We start from the raw sequence: 25,031 nt of genomic DNA, 5'->3' as shown, positions 1-25,031 counted from the left end.
AGGCAGAATATATGAGATTAGTTTGACAACACTTTAGTTAAGACAGCAATCAGGTACTGCCAACCTGAGTTTTAATCATTTGGACAGGTCCACCAAGTCCCTTTTAGATGTTTTCATTTTCTTTGGCAGTGACATCTGCAGAGGCTTGCTGGGAAGAAGTGTCTGAAAGAACTTATGATGGCTTCTGGAAGTGGCAACAGGACTTACTGACAATCCACACAGATCTGTATGTAGCACTTAACTGCAGAGGAACAGGCTGAAGTTGGTCTTGGCAGCCAAGTGGAAAGCACCATTTAATTTTTCTTAGTGATTAGATGGGACAGCTTCAGTGGCTTTGTTTTCATAATTTAAATTGTTTGGCTGTTAGAGGAGTCCCTCCTCAGGCACTCAGGTTCTAGGAGGAGAGGCTATTTTCTGCCTCCCAGTACATTAGACATCAGAGGAGGATTTAGGAAATTTCATATTTAATTTCCTCTCATAAACTTTTCATTTGTAAAGAGGAAAGCTTTGGCCAAAATCACTTCTGATTAACTTACTGATACTGATATTCCTTGTTTGAAGATGTGATACAATAAGAAATAAGTATTTGGTCTTTTTCCCCCAATTCCTGGCACACAGCTCCTAAAACCCTTGTAATCTCTGGAGTGAAAGGAAAGTTTTTTTGTATGCTAATGAGATAATTAGTAGCTGGGGGGGAGGCGGGGCGGGCGGCTAAACAGCTTCAGGATGGGGTCTAGTTGCCAGAAAGACCAAGGCATGATTTGAGGATTGGGACTTTTAGTCCCATACCTTCCTCCCCTTCCCTGTCCACCTCCCTCCCCCAACCCCACCACACCTGGGAGTGGCTGGTGATTGAGCTAATCACCAATGGCCAATCAACCTTGGCTAGGCAATGAAGCCACCCTAAAACCCTAAACTACAGGACTTGGACAGCTTCCAGGTCACTGAACACAAAGATGTGCTGGGAGAGTGGTGTGCCCAGAGAGGGCATGGAAGCTCCATACACACTCCTCTCTCTGCTCCCCCATACCTTGCCCTGTGTATCTCCTCCATTTGTTTTTTTTAAATAAAGGAGTTGAGGACTTCCCTGGTGACGCAGTGGTTAACAATCCACCTGCCAATGCAGGGGACACGGGCTCGAGCCCTGGTCCAGGAAGATCCCACATGCCGCGGAGCAACTAAGCCCATGCGCCACAACTACTGAGCCTGCGCTCCTAGAGCCTGAGCTCCGCAACAAGAAAAGCCACCGCGATGAGAAGCACGTATACCGCAACAAAGAGCAGCCCCTGATCACCGCAACTAGAGAAAGCCTGAGTGCAGCAACGAAGACCCAATGTAGCCAAAAAAAAAGTTCTGAAGCAAGTTAAAAAATAAAATAAAATAAAGAAGTTGATCCTTTATTTTAAAAACCAGTATGTCTTGGGGCTTCCCTGGCAGTCCAGTGGTTAGGACTCCACACTTCCAATGTAGGGGGCACAGGTTCAATCCCCGGTCAGGGAACTAAGGTCCCACAAGCCACATGGCAAAAAAGAAAACCCAAAAAACAGTATGTCTAAATAAAGTGTCTTCCTGAGTTATGGTGAGCTCTTCTAGCAAATTATCAAACCTGAGGAAGGGGTCATGGGAACCCTGATTTACAGCTCGAATTTTATATATTTAATATAATTCTCACAGTCCTAACTAAGCATTATTATAACCAGAAAAGGAAGTGATGATACAGTAGCTAGTTAGTGACAGAGTGGGAATTGAACTCAGATCTAACTCCAAAGTTTATGCTCTTTTCTCTTTCTCTAAACTGCCTCAGTTGGGAATGACGAGGGTATAACACATCACATTTGAGAATCAATAACTCCGGTCCCATCTCACGAAAAGCCCAGACAAAAAAAACAGTCATTTCAGAGTTCCATTAGTTACTTTATATATCTATAAGTCCTTTGGCTTTTCTAGAAAAGAAACAACTGCCTAAGCAGTAGGTTTGCCTATACAGTCAAGTGACCTTTTAATGAAGTTCTGATTCTCCAATCTAACCTGTTTTTAAAGACTATCCAAAACATTCAGGACCATTCTTCTACCCATTCAAGTTAACTGTACAATATTTTTTTTTTTTTTTTTTTTTTTTTGCAGTATGCGGGCCTCTCACTGTTGTGGCCTCTCCCGTTGCAGAGCACAGGCTCCGGACGCGCAGGCTCAGCGGCCATGGCTCATGGGCTTAGTTGCTCCACGGCATGTGGGATCTTCCCGGACCAGGGCACGAACCCGTGTCCCCTGCATCGGCAGGCGGATTCTCAACCACTGCGCCACCAGGGAAGCCCTAACTGTACAATTTATTTACAGTTGTATTCCTCTAAAATATCTGTTGTTTGGCACTCATATTTTCTTTTTTGAATCTCATTCTTTCTATTGTTGTATGTTGCATCTTGATTACCCTTTCCCAGTCTCATCCACATTGCAGCTTCAGGTACCTATCATTCTCAAGCAATTTACCTAATTTCACCTAGATTTTTATACTGTCTGTCACTATGAAAAATCACGAGTATTTTAATCCCTACAGAATCTAAATAATGAAAGAGTGTTACTAGCCTTCTCTCTCCATCTTTTAAAGGACTGCTTGTGAAGGTCTTCCTCAATAAATTCTATATAAAGTCAAACTAGCGTCATCATGCTTTTTTAGTTCAACATGCTTTTCAGAATTTATATATTGGCCACAAAATCTCTATAGTCTGAATAAATACCTAATCATGGATTGGTCTAGGCCAAACAAATGAGAACATGAACCTTTTATGACTTCCCATCGTCAATGGGATCAAGTTCCAATTTCTCAGCACAGCAGTCAAAGTCCTTTATTGTCTGGTGCACTTTCCAGCCTTATCTTTTGCTGCTTCTCCCATAACACAACTCTTAAACAAGCAGATCTAGTTATCATTATCCAGGACTCTGGATGCTTTCCAAACCCTGTGCCTTTGCATAAGGTAGTCTGTCCATTGGAAAGTCCCCCTCTACCTCCTTTTCATGAATTCTCCTACTCATCCTTCTTTCAAGTTCTCCAATTCCTGCAGAGTTGTTCTCTCCTCTGAGATCTCATATCTCTATTAAAAAGTTATCACAGTGCATTATAAATATTCATTTGTCTTACTCCTTAGACTCTTACACCCTTGAGGGTAGAGGCTATTATCACTATCCAATTTCTAATGCATAACAGGAGATTAATTAGAAGTTAGAAAGAACGAACATATCTGAAATGACCACTATGAGCAAAGTGATTTACGTGGTTGTACTCATTTAGTAAATTTAGTAAAAAAGATTTACTAAGCACCTACTGAGTGCTAGAGGATATGAAAGGTAAATAAGATAGATGCAGTTCCTACTCTATCAAGAGTTTACAGCCTAATAAAAGAGAGAGATTTATAAAAACTAAGCAAATAAAATAATTACAAGTTATATAATAACCTAAGGAATGGTAACACAGGGATGATAACATCGGATCTTAGATAGGAATTCCTATCTTTACTTTCTTACCAACAAAACTAATCTAATTGTGAATAAATAGCAGAGACTTAGTTTTGGATAATTTCTCCAATGTCTCAGCAGCAGCTCCCTAAATACAGGATCCCTATATTTGAGCCACTAGTCCTGTTGATGACCACTTCAGTGAAAACGTACTCTACGGAAGCCTAGGAGGGGGCCCAAAGGATATTATGAAAAACAAAAATATGTCCATGTCTCCAGCACTAGGCAAAGAAAACTTTTAGAATACAGCTGATCCTCTTATAAAGTACTTCCCTACTGTGGAAAGATCCATCAGATTCCAGAAACCTGACTATAATCTGTACATCCTACCTGTAATAAACCTTACTACCTGAAAAGGATGCACTAAGGCCAGCATACGACTCACTCTGCAGCTGTATTTCATATTATATAAATAAATAGACATTCTGATTTGTAACCAAGATTTTTTGAGATTGGAGAATGAGTTAATGTTTTTGCACCTGATCAGTTCTAGGTGATGAAAACTGGGTGCTAAAACTGAGTTTCTGAAAGAATAAGGTTGATGTGTTTGGTCAGTCAGCCAGTCTATCTCCATTATATTTCTATATCTGTTCTCTGTAATGACAATAAACATACTATCAGGACATGCTAGGGATGATTTAAAAATTGGTTAAGAAAAAATAAGAAAAGAATTTTAAAAAGAAAAAAAATTGGCTAAGAAAAGAACCTGAGCATTGTGTGAACTCATAATTAATTGTTAAAGAAATGAACAAATAATAAGCTTAAATGACTTATCATTTTCTCTAAATCAAGTTTCTAAGGAGGCACTGCCAAGGAGGCATTGCCAAGAGCCAAAGAAACAGCAAAGTTTTTCAAATAAGTATGTGTGTGTGTGTTTGTGTGTTCACGTGAGCATAAAAACAAACATACTTACCTGCACTCAAGGCAATACCAGTGCCACGGTGGCAAATGGACATCACCATGGGAAGAGACCATCTGAAAAGAAACACACAAAAGCAATTAAAAAAAGGAATAGATGACACCATAGTAGAGAGTCCACCTTGGTAGAAAGAATATAAACCACTTCTGGAAATAGGCAACCATTTATCACAAAACAAAAACAGCTTTCACATTCCTGTGTTTCCACTCTCTAATTTGAAAATAAGAACAATGATTTCTTTAAGGAGAAGCATTACTCCCTTTTCCAGACTGCATCACTAACAGAGCTGAGAGGAGGAATCAATTAAAACTCAAACTCCTCCTTTCATAAGAAGAAGGAACATGGGTCAAAAACATCAATTAGGGCTTCCTGCAGTGGTTGAGAGTCTGCCTGACGATGCAGGGGATACGGGTTCGTGCCCCGGTCCAGGAAGATCCCACATGCCGCAGAGCGGCTGGGCCTGTGAGCCATGGCTGCTGAGCCTGCGCGTCCGGAGCCTGTGGTCCGCAACGGGAGAGGCCACAACAGTGAGAGGCCCACGTACCGCAAAAAAAAAAAAAAAAAAAAAAACAAATATCAATTAAAGTTGCATACAGTTAGAAAATAAACACTAGATTACAACCACCTGGGTACTTCCATTTCTCCAGTCATACAACAGAAGTAGAAAAAAAACTGTGTTTTATTTATCCACTGTTTCATATAACATACAGTCATCCATGATCTTTTTTATTATATACCCCAAAATATCCAAATTGAACATATCAGTCATTCCCTAATAAATTACCTATCCCAAATTTAAAATCCTATTTTGCTGGGTTTAGTATATGTTCTTAATCCACAGTAGTTTTAAAATACTTTGTCATCAACCCCCTTTTTAAAGAATGTTCTGGGACTTCCCTGATGGTGTAGTGGTTAAGAATCTGGCTGCCAATGCAGGGGACACGGGTTCAATCCCTGGTCCAGGAAGATTCCCACATACCTCGGAGCGACTAAGCCCATGGGCCACAGCTACTGAGCCTGCGCTCTAAAGCCTGCGAGCCACAACTACTGAAGCCCGTGCACCCAGAGCCCGTGCTCCACAAGAGAAGCCACCACAATGAGAAGCCCGCGCACCACAACGAAGAGTAGTCCCCACTCGCCGCAGCTAGAGAAAGCCTGCACACAGCAAAGAGGACCCAACACAGTCAAAAATAAATTAATTAATTAATATAAATAAATAAATAAACAAATCATGTTCTGATTTGTCTGTCTGCCAAAGCATTTCCATGGAAGGACAACCAACACTGCTACATTCTGGACCTAGTGCTCATGCTCAAGAGGGAACTGGTTAGTGAAATGGAAAGAACAGGCATCTTTGGATAAAGTTAACATTCATCCTGGAAAGTCAGCTTAGATACAGAATGCTGAGCATAATCAGACCACATACTCCATACTCTAAAGGGAAACAACTCAAGTAGGTTGAAAGGACCACGAAAGGAAATTCTATGTATTAAAAAGTCACAGTAAGAAAGGAGTAATGTCTAAAGAAACCAAAAAAACTGGCTAGACACCACTCTGATTAACTCAGACTAACAAGATAAATATAAAAGGCAGAAGAAAAGCCTCATAACAAAGGATAAGCGGAGAACAATGGCATAATTTGATTAGAAGAATGAGGAGACTAAAACCCAGAATGAGCTGAGGCTTGCAAAAATGTCAAGGACAACAACAAGGGGCTTTTAAAATTGTATTCAGGGAAAGACAGCCTCCTAACTGGGGTTGACAATTTTATGTTAATGGATGACAGCGTACAAAGCAGATTGCTCAACTATTTTATTTGTCAAAGAGAATGGTTATCAGACTGAAAAAGAACAAATATTGATTTGAAAGAAAAAAAAAGGGGGGGGAAATTATGACATTGCTTAGCATTCAAAGTGCACTTAGGGCTCCTGGCAAGATGAATTAAATCCCAAGAGCTAACACATGGAACATATGCACTGCTCTAGTAATCTTTTAGACATACTGAAATGGAAAATGGGAGTGATAAAGTCAAATGTTACCCTAATTTTTAAAAAATGGTTAGGCTTCCCTGGTGGTGCAGTGTAGGAATCCGCCTGCCAGTGCAGGGGACAAAGGTTCAAGCCCTGGTCCGGGAAAATCCCATATAGCACAGAGCAACTAAGCCCGTGTGCCACAACTACTGAAGCCCATGTGCCACAACTCTTGAAGCCCGTGCACCTAGAGCCTGTGCTCTGCAACAAGAGAAGCCACCACAATGAGAAGCCCACGCACCGCAATGAAGAGTAGCCTCTGCTCGCCGCAACTAGAGAAAGCCAGCATGCAGCAATGAAGATCCAATGCAGCCAAAAATTAATTAATTAATTAATTTAAAACAATTTTTTTTAATTAAAAAAATGGTTAAAACCATAGCCTGGTTAGCCTAGTACTGAGTAGGTAAGGGAGATTTTATTTTCTAAATAACCATGATATTATTTCCAGTCTCACCTGATCTTCCAGAATCTTGTCACTCCTCATCAGGCAGTATTTATATTTAGCCCCTTGACTCTTGGCAGGACTTCATGACTGACTGCCTCAAGATATAGAATGCAGGAGAACTGACACTGCACAAGTTCCAAATCACTTGCCCTCCTTCTATCCCTCCCTCTCTTATGCAATATGGAAGCCCAAAATAGCCTCAGCAGAGAGATCATGTAACAAGATCCATATAGAGAGAAAAACGAAGTCCCTTCTAAGAGCCAGAATCAACCCAAAACATGTGAGTAAATAGATCTTCAAATTATTTCAGTCCCAGCCTTGTGTTCTCTAGTTGAGGCCTCAGACATCATGCAGCAGAGACAGATCATCCCCACTATTTCCTTTCAAACATTAGATAAGAGTCAAGCACAGAAAATCAAGATTGTTTAAATTCACTTACAGAAAAGATGATCACTAGGAGCCAGTATGATTTCCCTTTGGAAAATTTTTTTTCAGGAAATACTGAGATCCTTTTGAACACAGATTATATCTTACTCATCTTTGTATTTCCAACTCCTAAAAAAGTACCAAGCACACTGTGAGCAATTAACAAATATCTACTGACTTGAAGTGTGTTAAATTTTTTTCCTTTTTTGACTGTTAGTAGAATGTTAATCAAGGAAAAGCTAGAGACATAAGATATATGGTTTTCAGCAAGTGATCTAACATCACGCTGCAAACAATACCACCAAAAAAGTAAAAAGCAAAGAAGATATATAAATGGCCAGTAAGTATATGAAAAGATGCTCAGCATCACTAATCATTAGAGAAATGCAAATCAAAACCGTAATGAAATACCTCTTCACATCCATTAGGATGGCTATTATTAAAACAACAACAAAAACCGCAAATCACAAATGTTGGCAAGGATGTGGAGAAATTGGAACCCTTGTGCACCGCCGGTGGAAATGTAAACAGTGCAGCCCTTGTGGAAAACAGTATGTTGCTTCCTCAAAAAATTAAATATAAGGACTTCCCTGGTGGCACAGTGGTTAAGAATCTGCCTGCCAATGCAGGCAACATGGGTTTGAGCCCTGGTCTGGGAAGATCCCACATGCTGCAGAACTAAGCGCATGCGTCACAATTACTGAGCCTGTGCTCTAGAGCCCGCAAGCCAAAACTACTGAAATCCATGCACCTAGACCCCATGCTCTGCAACAAGAGAAGCCACCACAATGAGAAGCTATGCACCACAACGAAGAGTAGCCCCCACTCGCCTCAACTAGAGAAAGCCTGCACACAGCAAAGAAGACCCAAAGCAGCCAAAAATAAAGAAATAAAATAAATTTATATTAAAAAAATTAAATATAGAATTACCATATGATCTGGCAATTCCACTTCGAGGATATACCCAAAAGAATTGAAATCAGAGATTCAAAGAGATATTTGTACACCCATGTTCATAGCAGCATTATTCACAAGAGCCAAAAGATAGAAACAACACAAAAATCCATGGATGAATTAAGGGATAAGCAAAATGTGGTATATACGTAAAATGGGATATTATTCAGCTTTAAAAAGGAATTAAATTCTGACACATTCTTCAACATGGATGAACCTTGAAGATGTTATGCTAGATGAAATAAGTCAGATACAAAAGGACAAACATTATATGATTCTACCTTATGAGGTACCTAGAGTAGTCAAATTTATAGAGACAGAAACTTGAATGGTGGTTGCCAGGGGCTGGGGGCAGAGGGGAATGGGAATTATTGTATAGTTTCAGTTTGGGAAGATGAGAGGATTCTGGAGATGAACAGTGGTGATGGTTGTACAACAATGTGAATGTACTTAATGCCACTGAGCTATACACTTAAAAATGGCTAAACTGGCAAATTTTATGTTATATACATTTTACCACAATTTTTAAAAAGTAAAAAGACAACCCAACTTATAAATGAGCATAGGACTTGAATATACATTTCTCCAAAGAAGATATACAAATGGCCAATAAACACATAAAAAGATACTCAACGTCAATAAAGGTTGTCAGAAAAAAAATGGATTTAGATCTATTTTATATGGTTCAAGGTAGAACTAGAACCACTGTACAGAAGATATAAGTTGTAGTAAGTTCAATAAAATGAGGGTCTTTCTAATAAGAGAAATTCCCAAATTGGAAAAGGGTGTGAGTTCCTTTTCTCTGGAGGTGTGCAAGCATAAGTAGACATCCATTTATGAAAATATTGCAGAGGAAATTCACTCATTAGGTACAATAGTGGCTTTTAAACTTTTTTTATTTTTATTTTTTTATTATTATTTTTTGAGCAGCACCCTTTCTTCAAATGCAAAATCCTTAAAGTCAAGTTGCTTTGGTTATCCAGGACTAAGGGCCTACAGTGCAATCTGCATGTTGGCCAGCCCCACACAACTATCCGCAGAAGCTTAATGGAATATCCAAAGCCCCAAGTAGCAGGCTTAAAACCAATGAGGTTGAAGATTAAATTAAAATTTAAGAATGTTTCTAACTCTAAGTTTTTAAACTATTTTTCTAATGTCCTTTAGAATGACTTGTTTTCCTAATAACGTAATCCCTATACACTTTTGCTTTGATAAACTGACTTAATTTATTAAGAGATAAAGAGTACTTCAGGGACTTCCCTGGTGGCACAGTGGTTAAGAATCCGCCTGCCAATGCAGGGGACACGGGTTCGAGCCCTGGTCGCAGAAGATCCCACATGCCGCAGCACAATTAAGCCCATGCGCCACAACTACTGAGCCTGTGCTCTAGAGCCCATGAGCCACAACTACTGAAGCCCGCACACCTAGAGCCCATGCTCTGCAATGAAGAGTAGCCCCAGCTCACCTTAAGCAGAGAAAGCCTGCGTGCAGCAACGAAGCCCCAACGCAGCCAAAAATAGATAAATAATTTATTTTTAAAAAATTTTTTTAAAAAAAGAGTACTTCAGAAAGGGCTAACTTAACCATATACTTCCATGCTACCTCCAAAAATCTATAAAAGTTAGCAACAGAAAATATATGATTCCAGATATCTCAGACATCTTTCCCAGACATTTCACCTTGGAAACAGCTCTATGTTTCCTGCTATTTTTTTTTCCTATAAATATGTCTAGAGTTTCATAACCAAAGAGCAAACAAAGTAGTTTAAGTCTCATCTCATCAACTTATTACTGTTTGTTACATGACCTATGAAAAAAGGCCAGGGCTTTAAATATAGACTCAAAATAATTTGAGAAGTTCTTCATCATTATAATCCTCCCCCACATCTTTCATCTCTTAAAATAAAGTTTTACCATAAAGCAGCAAGGATTGAGATCACTTATTAATCTTCTGTTTTAGTAGAATATCCAATTTCTACTGTTCAATCAGAATTATTTCTGGAATCTGGCTTGGAAAAAATCTGAAGGGTTGTGGTATTTGTGGAGGTGGTTAAAAAATGACCAGCCTTCCTGGCAGGAACCCAAGTAAAGACGGTAGCTGAGCTCAAGATGATTTGCTGAGCTAGCTAGAAAGGAACAGATCTATAGGGGATTTTTGGGAAGACACCAGCATAACAGCCATCAATGTTACTTCTGAAGACAACAAATTAACAGAAATAGATGTATGTATGCATATGTATATACTCATATATACACATGTACATGTGTGTATTCATACATATATCTCATAGCTCTATCTACTGAAACAGCCTAGAAGCAATGATATCCTGGTAGCAATGAGCACATCTAGCACCCAGACCTTGATTTCACAGGAGCCATCTTGAAAGAACTCCTACTAGCTAAGTCGGGGACAATCTGAACAACAAAATAAATCAGACCAACTGTGTAACTCTTTGGACAAAATAGGAATTGTGCAATAATAGGAAAAAATATATATGTACATATTTTTAAAATTAATTAATTAATTTTTGGCTGCGTTGGGTCCTTGGTGCTGCTCACAGGCTTTCTCCAGTTCCGGCGAGTGGGGGCTACTCTTCGTTGTGGTGCGCGGGAGTCTCATTGCGGTGGCTTCTCTTGTTGTGGAGCATGGGCTCTAGGAGCGCGGGATTCAGTAGTTGTGGCATGCAGGCTCAATAGTTATGGCTCATGGGCTCTAGAGCGCAGGCTCAGTAGTCATGGCTAATGGGTTTAGTTGCTCCGCGGCATGTGGGATCTTGCTGGACCAGGGCTCGAACCCGTGTCCCCTGCATTGGCAGGCACCACCAGGGAAGGAAGGAAGGAAGGAAGGAAGGAAGGAAGGAAATAAATAAATAAATAAATGAGATATATCTATCTGTTCCTAGTTCCTGACACAGCGCTCCTAAAACCCTTATTAATCTCCTGAGTGATGGGGTGCTAGGAGTATCTTTTTTTTTTTTTTTTTTTTTTTTAGGAGTATCTTTTTATTTGGTATTTGACTCTGGCTCCTGACACACAGTTCCTAAATCCCTTGGAATTTCCTGGGTGGTAAGAGTAATCTTTGTTCTAATGAGGTGACTCTGGATGGGGGATGGTCCCCAGAAAGACCAAACCATGACCAGAAGCTTGGAACTTTCAGTCCCACCCCCACCTCCTTCCGGGAAGGGAAGGGCTAGAGATTAAGTTAATAATTGACCATGCCTACGTGTTGAAGTCTCTATAAAAATCCCCAAAGTACAGGGTTTGGGAAGTTTTCAGGCTGGTAAATATATCCACGACACGAAGGTAGTGCACCGCAACTCCATGGGGACAGAAGCTCCTGTGCTCAGGATCCTTCCAGACATAGAACTAACTAAAAAGGCACCTGGCTATTCATCTGTATCATTTGTAATATCATTTATAATAAACTAGTAAATTTAAGTAAATGTTTCTGAGTTCTTTGAGCCATTCTAACAAATTATTGAATCCACAGAGGGTGTTGTAAAAACTCTTGATTTATAGTTGATTAGTCAGAAGCACAGGTGACAGCCTGGGACTTGTGACTGGCACCCGAAGTGGCAGGCAGTCTTGTGGCACTGAGCCCCTAACCTGGGGGGTCTGTGCTAACTCCAAGTAGTTAGTGTCATAACTGAATTGTCAGACACCCAGTTGGTGTCTGGAGAGTTGAAAAATTGGTTGATGTGGGAAAACCCGTACATATTTGGTATCAGAAGTATTGAGAGTAGAGAGGAAACATTAGTGTCTTTCCTTTAGTTGGTGTCATAAGAGTTTTTCCTGTTAGAAATACTGGAGAAAGAAAGGAAGAAAGAGAGAGAGAAAGAAGAGAGAAAGCAAGCAAGCAAGCTTTACCCTATAGTAATAAACAAGGTATGACGGAATTAGAAAAATCACAATTTGGCAACCATCACAGTAATAACTGATTTAGGCAACTACCATCAAAAGATGCTACTGGGTAAACATCTGAAGAGAAGCAGAATATTATACTCTCAAAGTACCTCCCCACAAAATAAGAATTAATAAATACAACATCTTTTTTTTTTTTTTTTTTTTTTTGGTGATATGCGGGCCTCTCACTGTTGTGGCCTCTCCCGTTGCGAAGCACAGGCTCCGGACGCGCAGGCTCAGCGGCCATGGCTCACGGGCCCACCCGCTCCGCGGCATGTGGGATCTTCCCGGACCGGGGCACGAACCCGTGTGCCCTGCATCGGCAGGCGGACTCTCAACCACTGCGCCACCAGGGAAGCCCAACATCTTTTTTCATTAACTTTATAGTGGAGAAACCTAGCAGACACACCTTAACCAGTGATAAAAAGTTACATCACCAACCAGGGACTTCCCTGGTGGTCCAGTGGTAAAGAATCCACCTTACAATGCAGGGGATGCGGGTTAGATCCCCGGTCAGGGAACTAAGATCCCACATGCCACGGGGCAACTAACCCTGCGCACCACAACTACTGAGCTTGAGTGCCTCAACTAGAGTCTGTGTGCCACAAACTACAGAGCCCATGTGCTTTGGAACCCATGCATCACAACTACAGAGCCCACACACCCTGGAGCCTGTGCGCCACAGCTAGAGAAGAGAAAACTCGCACACCACAACTAGAGAGAAGCCCGTGCACCACAACAAAGATCCCACGTGCCGCAACTAAAACCTGATGCAGCCAAAGATAAATAAAATAAATAAATAAATAAATAAATCGTTAAAAAAAAAAAGTTACATCACCACCAATGGGATAAATCATCAACATGTGTCACCCTCTGATAGGATGCACTAAGAAGAACATGGCACCACTTCAAAGGTATTCCTGACACAAATGCAAAAACACGAGAAAACATCAGATAAACCCCAAACTGGAAACATCCTAAAAATGTCAAGATCATAAAAGATACAGAAAGGCTAAAAAACTGTTCCATACTGAAGGAGATTAAAGAGACAACTAAATGTAATACATGACCCTGAGTTGGCTCTTGGACCTATAAAGGACATTAGTGGGACAAGTGGCAAAATCTGAATGAGATCTGAGGATTAGATGGTAACACTGGATCAATGTTAATTTTGACTGTGATGGTTGTAGTATGTAGAGTTTCCTTGAATTTAGGAAACACACACTCAAGTATTATGGGATTGTGGTAGGCAGAAAGATGTCCACATTCTAATCCCTGAAACCTGTGAGTATTTACCTTAAATGGCAAAGGGGAATTAAGGTTGCAGGTGAAATTAAGGTTGCTATAAATTCACCTTAAGATAAGGAGACTATCTTGGATTAGCTATATGGGCCCAATATAATCCTTTTAAAGTCCTTAAAAGTGGAAGGGTCTGGCAGAAGGAGGGAGTTAGAGAAGAAATGTGACAATGAAGCTAGTTCAAAGTGACAGGATGGGAGAACTTGACCCACCATTGCTGGTTTTGAAGATGGAGGAAGACCACAAACCAAAGAATTCGGAACAGCCTTCAGAAGCTGGAAAAGGCAAGGAAACAGATTCTCCCCTAGAGCCTCCAGAAACAAATGCAGCCCTGCTAACACCTTAATTTTAGCCCTATAAGACATGAGCCAGAGTTTGACCTAGGGCTTTAAGATAATAAATGTGCTGTTTTAAGCCACCAAGTTTGTAGTTAACTTGTGACAGCAGCAATAGAAAACTAATACAGGAATAATGGGGTATCATCATTACTGCACTTGTTCTTAAATCATTCAGACATGTTATAACACATTGGGAATCTGCATAAAGGTATAGAGGAACACAGTGCACTACTTCTGCAACATTTATGTAAATTTGAAATTGCTTCAAAATAAATTTTTTTAATTAATAGGAATTACATTTTGACTTACCAGAATTTTCCAAATAGTAATTTTGCAGGCTAGATCACCCTTCTAAGGCCAGAAGAGAGAATTTAGTCATCTTGTTATAAAAAAAGCCCTAAGGGAGATAATCAGGGAGGCTATGGGCCAACCTCCAGAACTTTTATCCACTACTACTAAATTCCCTGGTTCCAGAGCCCTTACCTGTAGATAGTGATATGGGGAGACAAAGGACGGTTTGAACCAGTGTTCTTATTCCAGAACCTCTCCATCTCTTCTTTGGCTGTGGTTCCTAAAGGGACAGCACTAAAATAAAACCAAAAGGTTTTAAAATGATTAAAAGTAAACTTGGTTTAAATTTTCACATAACAAAAAGTTAAAATACAAAAAGGTAAGCTGGGCTAGATGAACCTATGTATTAGGAAAACATGTTTGTCCACTCACCTTATCTTTCTGCCAAGTTTGACTCAGTTATTAATAACCTCAATCACCCAATGAGGTCATATCAGAGGATAACTCTTCTTTCCAATACCCCAACACACAGGTCCAGTGATCGAGGCTAAACTTCTTTCTTGTTGGGCAGCAGGGCAAATATAGTATTTCAAAACCATTTACATAAATGGATTACCCTTTTCCCAGGCCATGGGTGATATCTCATACATTACCACCGGCTCTCATCTGGCTCTTCAAGACTCCTTTTTAGGTTCTCAAAAATCAAGAACTGGATTCAGCTCAGTACCTCTGAATAGCTTCTTGGTTTTCCTTGTCACTGGGCTAGGCTGGAGCCAACTGTTTTTTTCTTTTTCTTTTCTTTTTCCTTTTTTTTTTTTTTTTTGGCCGCACTGTGGGGCATATGGGATCTTAGTTCCTCCACCAGGATCGAACCTGGTGGAGGCCAGGTCGAACCCGCGTCCCCTGCAGTGGAAGTGCAGAGCCTTAACCACTGGACTGCCAGGGAAGTCCCTGAAGCCAACTGTTAAACAGCTGTGTTCAACAATTTAACTTTCTATGTGCCTATATTAAACATGATCTATCCCCCTCAAGAAAATATCTCCCCATAGATTACTTATTAATTGCAAAAGTTAAAAACAGTAACTCCATACTGGGGAAAAAACTTAGCAGACATTTCTGTATTCAAATGATCAAAGTTAAAATCACTAATGAGACAAATGACATCATATGCCCCTGATGTGATGTAATGAGGATACAACATCATTTATGTAATTACACTTGCCAAAAATGGATAACCTGAATCTAATCATTAGAAAACAATCAGACAAACCTAAGAGACACTCTACAAAATAACTGACCTGTATTCTTCAAAAATGTCAATGTCATAAAAGACACAGGAAGGCTCAGAAATAGTTCCAGGTTAAAGGATACTACAGAAATATGACAACTAAATATAATATGTGAGCCTAATTAGATCCTGGATGGGGGACAGGTGGACTGTATTTCTATAAAGTACATTATTTGGGACAAATGGAAAATCTGAAAAACAACTATATATCAGATAAGATTACATCAATGTTAAATTTGCCAAATTTGATAATTGCATTTGTATAATTATACTGTGTTTTATAAGATAATGCTCTTGTTCTTAGGAGAAGTTTTTTTTTTTGGCCGCATCGCACAGCATGTGGGATCTTAGTTCCCCAACCAGGAATAGAACTGGTAGCCCCTGCAGTAGAAGCTCAGAGTCCCAACCACTGGACCGCCAGTGAATTCCCTTAGGAGAAGTATTTAGAAGTAAAAGATCATGATGTCTGCAACTTAATCTCAAAGAATTCAGAGAAAAACATCCAATAATTAAATTGTGCTGAACCACACTGAATTGTCAATACTAAGCCAGTTTTGACCCACAAAAATGGCAATTTCATATAGCACAACCTAAAATATATAGTGATAGGTAAACACAGCAAAATGTTAACAACTGATGAATGTAGGTGAAAGGTATACAGAACCTCCTTGTACTATTCTTCCAACTTTTCTGAAAGTACAAATTATCAAAATATTTCTACTATCTCTTTTTTTTTTTTCCAGCAGTACCACACAACTTGCAGGACCTCAGTTCCCCGACCAGTGATTGAGCCCAGGCCGTGGCAGTGAAAGCACTGAATCCTAACCACTGGACCACTAGGGATCTCCCTGGAAGTACAAAATATTTCTAAAATTAAACGTTAAAAAGAAAAAGAACAACAAAAAGACAATTGTTGAAGTCAGTAGACTAGAAATGAATACAGCAGAAAGAAAGAGATATAAAGACTAAGGCCTGGGAGCTGCCCCAAATGCAAATCAATAAAGTTAGATATAGCAGAAAAGCTTAAAGTGAGGAAAATTAAGGAAAAAAACAAAGATATATTCTTATCCTTCCTTCTTCTACTACCAGATGAGAAAAATAGGGACCACAATCACTAAATTTTCAGCCAACCATCTACAATTACCTGCTTTCGTACATATCCCCAAAAAATCAGTCAACAACCTACTGCTTTTCCCTGATGAAAGAAAGGTTAAATAATAATAATCTCCATATTTAGAAACTTACTTTCTGATACAGAGCAGAGGACTAAGGTGGGCACGGAGGCAATGATGGCCAACACGTCTGAAAGATAAGAGAACCAACAGTCAATACACATTTAGAGACCTACTTCAGTATATCAACTTCTCTATTTTTGTACTGTATTAGAATCTGGGTGGAGGGGAAAATTAGGAATAAGATGAAAACAATGACAGTATCAGGATCTTTGAGATTTTTTCTAGTTGGAAAGCTACAACTTTAAATAACTTAAGAATAATCACAAATATTACTCACAAATGCAAAATAAGGTTTTAGCTGAACACAAACAATACAAGGTAAAAGAATAATCAGAGTTGGTAATGTTCAACAAAGAAATACAGAAAGCAAATTTTTTCAAGCTAGATCTTAAAGGAGGTGATGTTTAAAAGACAGGGGTTTAAAAAAAAGAGAGGGGGACTTCCTTGGCGGTCCAGTGGTTAGCACTCCTCGCTTGCACTGCAGGGAGCAGGCGTTCGATCCCTGGTCAGGGAACCAAGATCCTGCATGCCATGAGGCAAGGCCAAAAATAAAATAAAAAATAAAATAAAATAAAATTTTAAAAGGGGGGTGGGTACAGAATAAGCCAGTGGCAACATCAGGTACTATACAACTTAGCCAAAGCAGACACCTGATGCAAATGGATGAATTTAAAAGGTTTAAAGAACAAGGGGTTTGAGGAGGCAGGGTCCTAAGTATTAAGCTGTCATTTTAGGAACTACCAACAAGTTCCAGACAACCTGGATGAACTTTAAGTGAAAAAGCCTGTCATATAATAGTGCAGACAATATGAGAATGTAGATTTCTTTACTATCCACATGAAATGGTACTTGAAGAAGGTAACACAAATTTTCTACTAAAAAGTTGCTATTTTTGAAATGTATATATCAATACCGGAACTGCTTTTCAAGTCTGAGACTAAAATGTAACCAGGCATTCTATCTAAAGAGAATTTAAATGATCCAGCATCTACATGGTATTATGAAAAACACATGATCACTACACCCCTTTAACTCACGTTATATCGAATCTTTCCAAAGGTATTTGAGAAAGTTATCAGAGTGAAGCTCTGGGACCAAATACATTGAGATTCTACAAAAGTTTATTGTATATACACTATGTGCAAGGCACTGTGGGGCTACAAGATCACATTAAGATCCAATGATCTTCTAAAAAAGCTCATGATGTCCCTCGTACCATTGATATTAGATGCATAAACATTTCAAGAACCTTACACTCTACACTAGAACACTAGAAGGGCCCACTATTTGAAGGAGAAATGATCCAACCAACACTTCCTTCAGCTCTTCCCTCTTTACAGCTTTGGAGGCAAGAGGTGAATACAGACATTGTGTACCCAAGGCTCCCAGAAAGAAAGAAGTGGGAACAAATCTCTTTAAATCAATTGAACTAATTGTGACTCTGAAGTTGCAGGGCATGCATTCCTCACACCAGGCTACGTCCAGTCACTCAGCTACCCAGCAAGAGTTTGCAGATGTGGGTTGGAATCTACAGCACTCTCTGTCTAGTGCTATTGTCTCCCAGACAAATACCAATGTAAACTTTCCACAAGGCCCTAACAGAAACTAGTTGCACAACTGCATAGCCTTATTTGAAATATGACAAGAGTAGATATCTAATCTATCCTTGCCTTTCATGTGAAACCAGGAACCCTGAAAAGATTTCTTTTTCCACACAGGAAGAGTGCTTTATATGTTATAGCTAGAAAGTAATACTACTTTCTTTGTTTTATTTTTAATTAACAAGCCAGAACTGATTTCTAGTTACTGCCTGTCCCTTTCTAAATGTATTATACATGTCTCCCCCAAAATGTAATCATGGCTCAAATTGTTTTTGAAACTCTTTTCTGTACTGAGGCAACAACAGTAATGTAAAAGAAACACTGGACAAAGTAAAAAAGCCAGACTGGAGGTCTAGATCTGCATAAGTTGTGTAATTTAGTGAGTCACTGAGCTTTAGCTTTTTCATTTATAAAATAGGATTGATAATACCTACATTATTGGTTGTTGGGAGGACTGCATGAGAAAATGTATAGGAAAGCACTCTCTAAACTGCAATATACCACATACATGTAACTTAGTAATATTTCACTGGTCTCCCAAAGGTCTTTAGAATTCATATCACATTCTTTTTAAAACTCTGCAGTGTAAAAATATTCATCTGCTGAAAATGGATTTGACTTTTGGAAAAAACCAAAAGTTATTCAAAGCCAAGTCTATGTGATCAAATTGAATAAGATCCATTTTTGGTCCAAAACAAGATGTGACTATAATATAATGAGTTTCTCTTGTATGCCCTCTAAACTTGATCTGATGGCATGTCAATATTTAGTTTCATAAATGTCTGAGGTAACAGCAACATTAAAATATTTACATAACCTTGAAGGACACAATGAAGAGCAATCATTTATATACAAAATTTCTGATTAATTGTATGAGCACCCAACTAACTCCAAAGATACAATGTAAGTCATTCTTGATTTCTTTTCTCTTACATCCCCCCATATATATGCAAGGCATCACCCAATCCTACCAACACTATCTAGAAAACTTCAGTCCATTGTTTTAGTCTGCATTCTCTTCATTTCTCACTAGGACTACAACAGGAGCTCCTGAATTGATCTCCTAGCACCAATCTCTTCCCTACCATTCAATATTACCAGAGTTAAATTACTGAAAAATAAAGCTGACTTCATCAATCATCTGCCTGAAAGTCTTTAACAGTTCCCCACTACTTATAAGGTTCACACTGCAGTCAAACAAAGCCCTTCTCAACATGACCTAATCCAATTCTCCAGAGCCATTCTCCCACAAGTTCCCTTCAGCCCTCTATACTTCTACCACACTGAATGTTACATTACCCCCAGACAGAGCATAGTTTCTTTTGACCACATGCCTTTGCTCAGGCTATTCTCTGAGTGGACCTCCCTCGCAGCCTGATAAACTCATCCTTCAAGATCCAACAACTCCCAAATGGCAATTTCACCACTCCTTTAGCCTTACCTGATGCACCTGTCATGCTCCCACATCACTTGTTCATATCTCTAAATCAACATTACGTTGCTTATTAATTAATTAATCCATTTATCTCCTTTGCTAAACTTTGAGCTCCTCAAGAATAGAACTGGAATACTTTGCATCTATAGCACCTATAAAAATATGACAGTTGGAAGAGGCTCAAAAAAATGATTTGTGAATTAGTATGCTTATTTTAAAAAGCAGTCTTAAGAATTTAGACTTTAAAAAAATTAAACCTTGTTTTTGGAGGTGCTTCACATGTAGCATTTAATATGATGAGCAACGTTCGGAGGGTTAATGACTTGGTGGCTTTGTGCTTAAGCTGAATGAACATTACTAGATAGAAGCCTAGCTGTTCTTAGATTAGTTGTCTATCTCGGTCTTGGCTTTGGCAAGTCATTCCCTGACTGACTGCCAATGGAGTTTGTGCTACTTAGCTGGTTATTCCTCCCTAGCTAGTCCATGAACTTTAGGGAGTATACAAAATATAGAGCACTATTCAAAAGCCATGACATACAATACTGTGATAACTAATAATTTTTAGTTAACCAAGCATTAAAAATGTTTAGCCAGTATTTCTCTTAAGTGAGTTCAAGTTATCACTATTTTCATTCACAAGTGAAGAAACCACAATCATGCAATCAATGACCTTGACCTGTCCAAAATAAATGGAATTAGTGACACTACTAGAACTAGAAACTAGCTCCTAGAATTTAAGGTGCCCTTTCCATAAGAGTTTTGTACTACCACTAATGAATCCTAGTGATGACCGTCCTACACAGCTCAAAATGATACAGACTGGACAAACTCAATGTGTACAGTGATCCTTGGTTTCTAAGGGCTAATCATGAAACTCCTAAAATGAACTATTTAGACCCAATATGATCATTACAAGCTAAACGTTAATTCCACCAAAAAGCCTGTGACATCTTCTAAAATATATTATCAAAGAATTCAAAAGCATTCAATTATGGTCAAACTACTTGTAATAAAGGAGGCAATCTGGCAAAACTAGCCCTGACACGCTTTAGAAAAAAGACACAATTGTAAATAAGAGTCAGGAAGAAAAATGAAGGATTAAGATAAACCATTCCTGATCTCAGCTCCAAGAGGAATCATTCTGTCACAGAGAAAAACTAAATAAAGTCCGTCTATTTTTACACTGGGTGATTGAAGTGGAAAGAGAAATGAGAAGACATTTGGGGAAATCAGGAATTAAATCTCAACTGCATTAAAACTAACTTTCCATAACAAATAGTTTCCAAAAATAGTGAGGGCACGAAACTGTGCTGGGATTTGTACCAAAAGCATCTAAAATCGCTATAGCTAGAAAGGCTCTGAGCAGAGAACGAGGCCTTTTCGACAATGGACAGTTCAGAATGGAAGGCAATCTAGGGTATTTCTTTGGACAAGGAGTTGACACTACAGAGAAAAAAACTGGGGCATCTATTCCCCTCACCCACCAAGTAAAAAAAATAAACAAAAATTGAAGTTCCTGGCTGCTGTGGGGCAGCAGAGCAACCACTATGAACGCTATTGCTAATCGTCACCCCGATAGGCGTCTAGGCCTCCCGCACTCTCTGCCAGGGGCCCGTTAGGAACTGGGACAGTGCTCACTCATTGCCAGCAGCTGGTGTTTGCAGGAGTAAAACGCAAAGGTAAAGTACACCAAGATCCTTCTCCTCGGGGCCCAAGCCCTAAGTAAGAGAAATTAGACCTACTTATTTTCTTCGAGCTCGGCTCTCGCTGCAGCCCCGAGAGCAATCTGGGAAGAACTATTTTAGAAGTGGGGGAAAAACTATTTTAGTAGTGGGAAAGCAGAAGCGGCGAGAGGCCCGCGACCCATCTGCAAGGAGTAAGAAAAAGATAATCGGCCATGGACCCCGAAGCCCTACTGGGTGCACGGGAGACGCCAGGGGAGGGGAAGGGTCTCTAGGTTTCCAAAGCGCGTGGCCTCCACCCACAGGTCCTTTCCATGCCTAGGAACGGGGTAAACAGCTGTTAGCAAGATGTGAGGGGCCAGTGCAGCTCTCCCGAGAGCCGCCGGCACTGTCTCCCACCCCATACTAAAATCACCTCAACAAGAGCGCAGCCATCTTGGGTTCCGGCCTGGACGGAAGTGACGCCGACGGCCCCGCCACCTCTGGGAGAGGGGAGGGGAGGGGCTTCTGTCACGTGACGACAGCTCTTTCAGAGGATTGGGAGCCTCTCCGGCTCAGCCCTAGTTACGACTCTACGCAGATCTTCAGTGCGTAGTTAGTCTCTGACCCCGCCTCTCTCAGCTGGCTTCTAAAAAGTGACAAGTTTCCCGCAGAGCTGCTGCTGGCTCAAATTCTGCAGTCTACGTTTTACCTTTTTGTTTTTAGAGGTGCTTCACAGGTAGCACCTCTAAAAACACACTCATTTTGTTTAGCACCACAAAGCAGAGGACTTGCCCACATTCTTCACTGAGGACTTCTCAGTCTAGTTTCACGCCTTCCCCCACCCAGGTGGGACTAAAAAGTATTATAGGATGACTGAGACATGCAGGGAAAAAGATACTTTCGGCTTGCAGCAACATGGATGAACCAAAAGATTATCATACTAAAGTAAGTCAGAAAGAAAAAGACAAATAACATGATATCACATATATGTGGACTCTAAAATATGGTACAACTGAATTTATTTACAGAACAGAAACAGACATAGAAAACAAACAAACATAGTTACCGAAGGGGAAAGGAGGAGGGATAAATTAGGAGTTTGGGATTCGCAGATACAAACTACTATGTATAAAATAGGTAACCAACAAGGTCCTACTGTATGGCATGGGGAACTATATTCAATATCCTGTAATAAACCATAATGGAAAAGAATATGAAAAAGAATATATATATGACTGAATCACTTTGCTGTATACCAGAAATTAACACAACTTAGTAAACCAACGATACTTCAATTAAAAAAAATTTTTTTGTAAAGATACTTTGGGCTCCTTCCCATTCTTATGTGAACTGTCTTCACCAATACAGAGATAGTGCACAAGTTGAGATCCGTGGGGGAGAGAACCTCTCAGAGCACCATTTCCGAGGATGGGGAGCGTCCTCTAACCACCTCGATTAGCTTTATGTCTCACAATTCCTGGGCTTGAGCTGCTGCGTGAGCTAGATGCCCACTAACCAAAGACAACGCTCCCTTGTTCCTTGTTTCAGGGCTATGTGGGTGACACCCACTGCCAGAAGAACCTGGGGTAGCGGTGGGGGAGAACTCGCTTTGATTTATATACATAAAAACAGTTTTGAGGAACCCAAGCACAGCAATCACTTCCAGAGCACTTATAACATAAGGTAGAAAACAAGCAAGTGGAAAGGAATGGAAAAGCGCAAAAGTTCTTGAGCCTCTTTTGAGGAGGAAGGGTGAGGAGAAGTGAAGCAGACAGCCCAGAGCAACTCCTGTTCGGCAATAAAAACATATTCGTTACATTAATATTCAGATCTTATTTATATTTAGTGCTTCTGTACTTTTTTCCTTTCAGGACTTAAATAGCACAGATTCATTTATTTCTACATCAAATTAATATACTATTTTGTATTTCTATAATGCTGGCAAAGCAAGTATTTTAATAAACTTCTGGACTGGAAGGGACCTTACAGGCTCTCCAACCTGATTTTCTCTCCAGTGCAGGAATCTCCTCTGTAGCGCTGCTGACAGTTGATTTTCAAGAGTGTGTTCTAACACATTCAATAATGGGTACCTCAAAAAACAAGTTTCATTTAGTAAACAATTTAGTCATTAGGAAGTTGTTACGTTAAAATACAGTTTTCTGCTATTGATCTTCCAGTCATTGATCTTGCTTTGGCCCTCGGAAGCTTCACATTACCAAACCCATGAATGCCTCTTTCACTTAGTTCTTCAAATGTTTCACGTAACGTATCTGTCTTAAAACTCAGCTCTGACCATGTAGACATTCCCATTCTTAACCCCAAATACCATCCCAAAACCAACAGCAAAATTCTTAGGATGTACCAAATTAAATCCACCCCCTTTAGTCTGTCATTTAAGGCACTCCACAAACTGGCTTCAACTTTCTTGTACAGACTCCTTTCCTCTGATGCCTGTTCAAGATCCCCCAAATCGAGTAAAAATTGAGGACCCCAGATCAGCCCTGAATAGTCCCAAAACTTCACAAACCTACCCACCACACACACACACACGCACGCACACACACACACACACTTTTTTATCTCTTTGTCTTTGCTTTTGTTGTTCTATCTGCCTAGATACCCTCACTGCCAATTTCTCCTTTTCAAAATGGCATGCATCCTTAAAGGTTGGTCCACATCTAATATTGCCTTCTAGACATGACTCCCCCTTCCTCTGAACTTCATTTATTAAATGAAAGTTATTGATATTTTTGTGTTTAATCTGTTACATAACTTAATTTTCCTAATGTAGCTCTATGTGCCCTCACTTATACTCTCAGCACTTTGTTCATCAGTCTGATATACCAAGCATCATGGTTTATTATATTTCGTTGTTAATGGGTTTGTCCTCTGATTCTCCCCTCTGCCTCCCCAAACTAAATTTTGAACTCCTTGAAGGAGGATCTTAATTTTTATTCCTCTTTCTATTACTTGTATACCCACATATTCACATACTCATATATGTAACTGGGTGGCACTCAATATAATTTTGTTGCCTTTCTCTTAACTGAAATGGACTTAAACTGCAGCATGAGGCAGTGAAGGACTTCCTGAAAAAAAGGGAAAGATCAAGGGATTCTTCCCTGGATATTTTCCCATGGAGAAACAGTTTTTTATCTGGAAAGAATCACCCAAGATGCAGAGATAGGAAAAAAAAAAAAAAGACACCCAAAGGACTTGGTCATCTCAAGAAGCCTGTAATGCAGCCCATAGTAGTGAAGATAACAGGGATATCCTGTTTTGAAAGTTATCTGGGGGAAACCCGCCTCTAACTCCTAGAGCTCTAGGGGAGCCACTCTCAGGCATGGAGGCTAGGGAGGAATCCCTTTTCACAGCCTTAGGATTCAGGTTCCTCCACCCATCTGTCCCTCAGAGAAGTGTGTTTGTGTCCCTTTTTCTGTCTCTCTCCCTCACCCCCCACCCCGACATTCCAGCCTGGGGCAGGGGGAGGCCAGCAGACACAAAGCCCTCAGTGTATAGGGTGGTATGTGTGTCCCCCCACCCCTCCACCCAGAGGACACAATGCCCCTTCTGCTCCCTGCACTCTGCCCCCCTCCCCACCACCTCTCAACTGCACATGCCAGGCTGCAATTGGCTACTGGCTCAAGACAGCCCCCTCATACTGGGGCCCTGGGGGATTTTAAGCGGGTTCCAGGAA

At 40.0% G+C, this 25,031-nt stretch overlaps 1 protein-coding gene across 2 annotated transcripts in view; it reads right to left on the bottom strand.

Moving 5' to 3' along the window:
* The window catches only part of SDHC (succinate dehydrogenase complex subunit C), a 28,242-nt gene extending 6,408 nt beyond the window's left edge, over positions 1–21,834 (bottom strand). For both annotated transcript variants that reach the window (XM_059067502.2, XM_067039816.1), the window contains exons 1-4: positions 21,768–21,834; positions 16,645–16,701; positions 14,304–14,405; positions 4,421–4,482 (exon numbers count right to left, since the gene is read on the bottom strand). In XM_059067502.2, coding sequence (XP_058923485.1) covers positions 4,421–4,482; positions 14,304–14,405; positions 16,645–16,701; positions 21,768–21,787 — 241 coding nt within the window. In that variant the 5' untranslated portion in view covers positions 21,788–21,834. The remainder of the gene's footprint in view (positions 1–4,420; positions 4,483–14,303; positions 14,406–16,644; positions 16,702–21,767) is intronic.
* Positions 21,835–25,031: the final 3,197 nt, after the last annotated feature.

Source organism: Kogia breviceps, chromosome 1, assembly GCF_026419965.1.
Source record: "Kogia breviceps isolate mKogBre1 chromosome 1, mKogBre1 haplotype 1, whole genome shotgun sequence".
Taxonomy (NCBI): domain Eukaryota; kingdom Metazoa; phylum Chordata; class Mammalia; order Artiodactyla; family Physeteridae; genus Kogia; species Kogia breviceps.
Note: the sequence above shows the minus strand (reverse complement) of the source record. Positions and strands in the feature narration are given on the sequence as shown.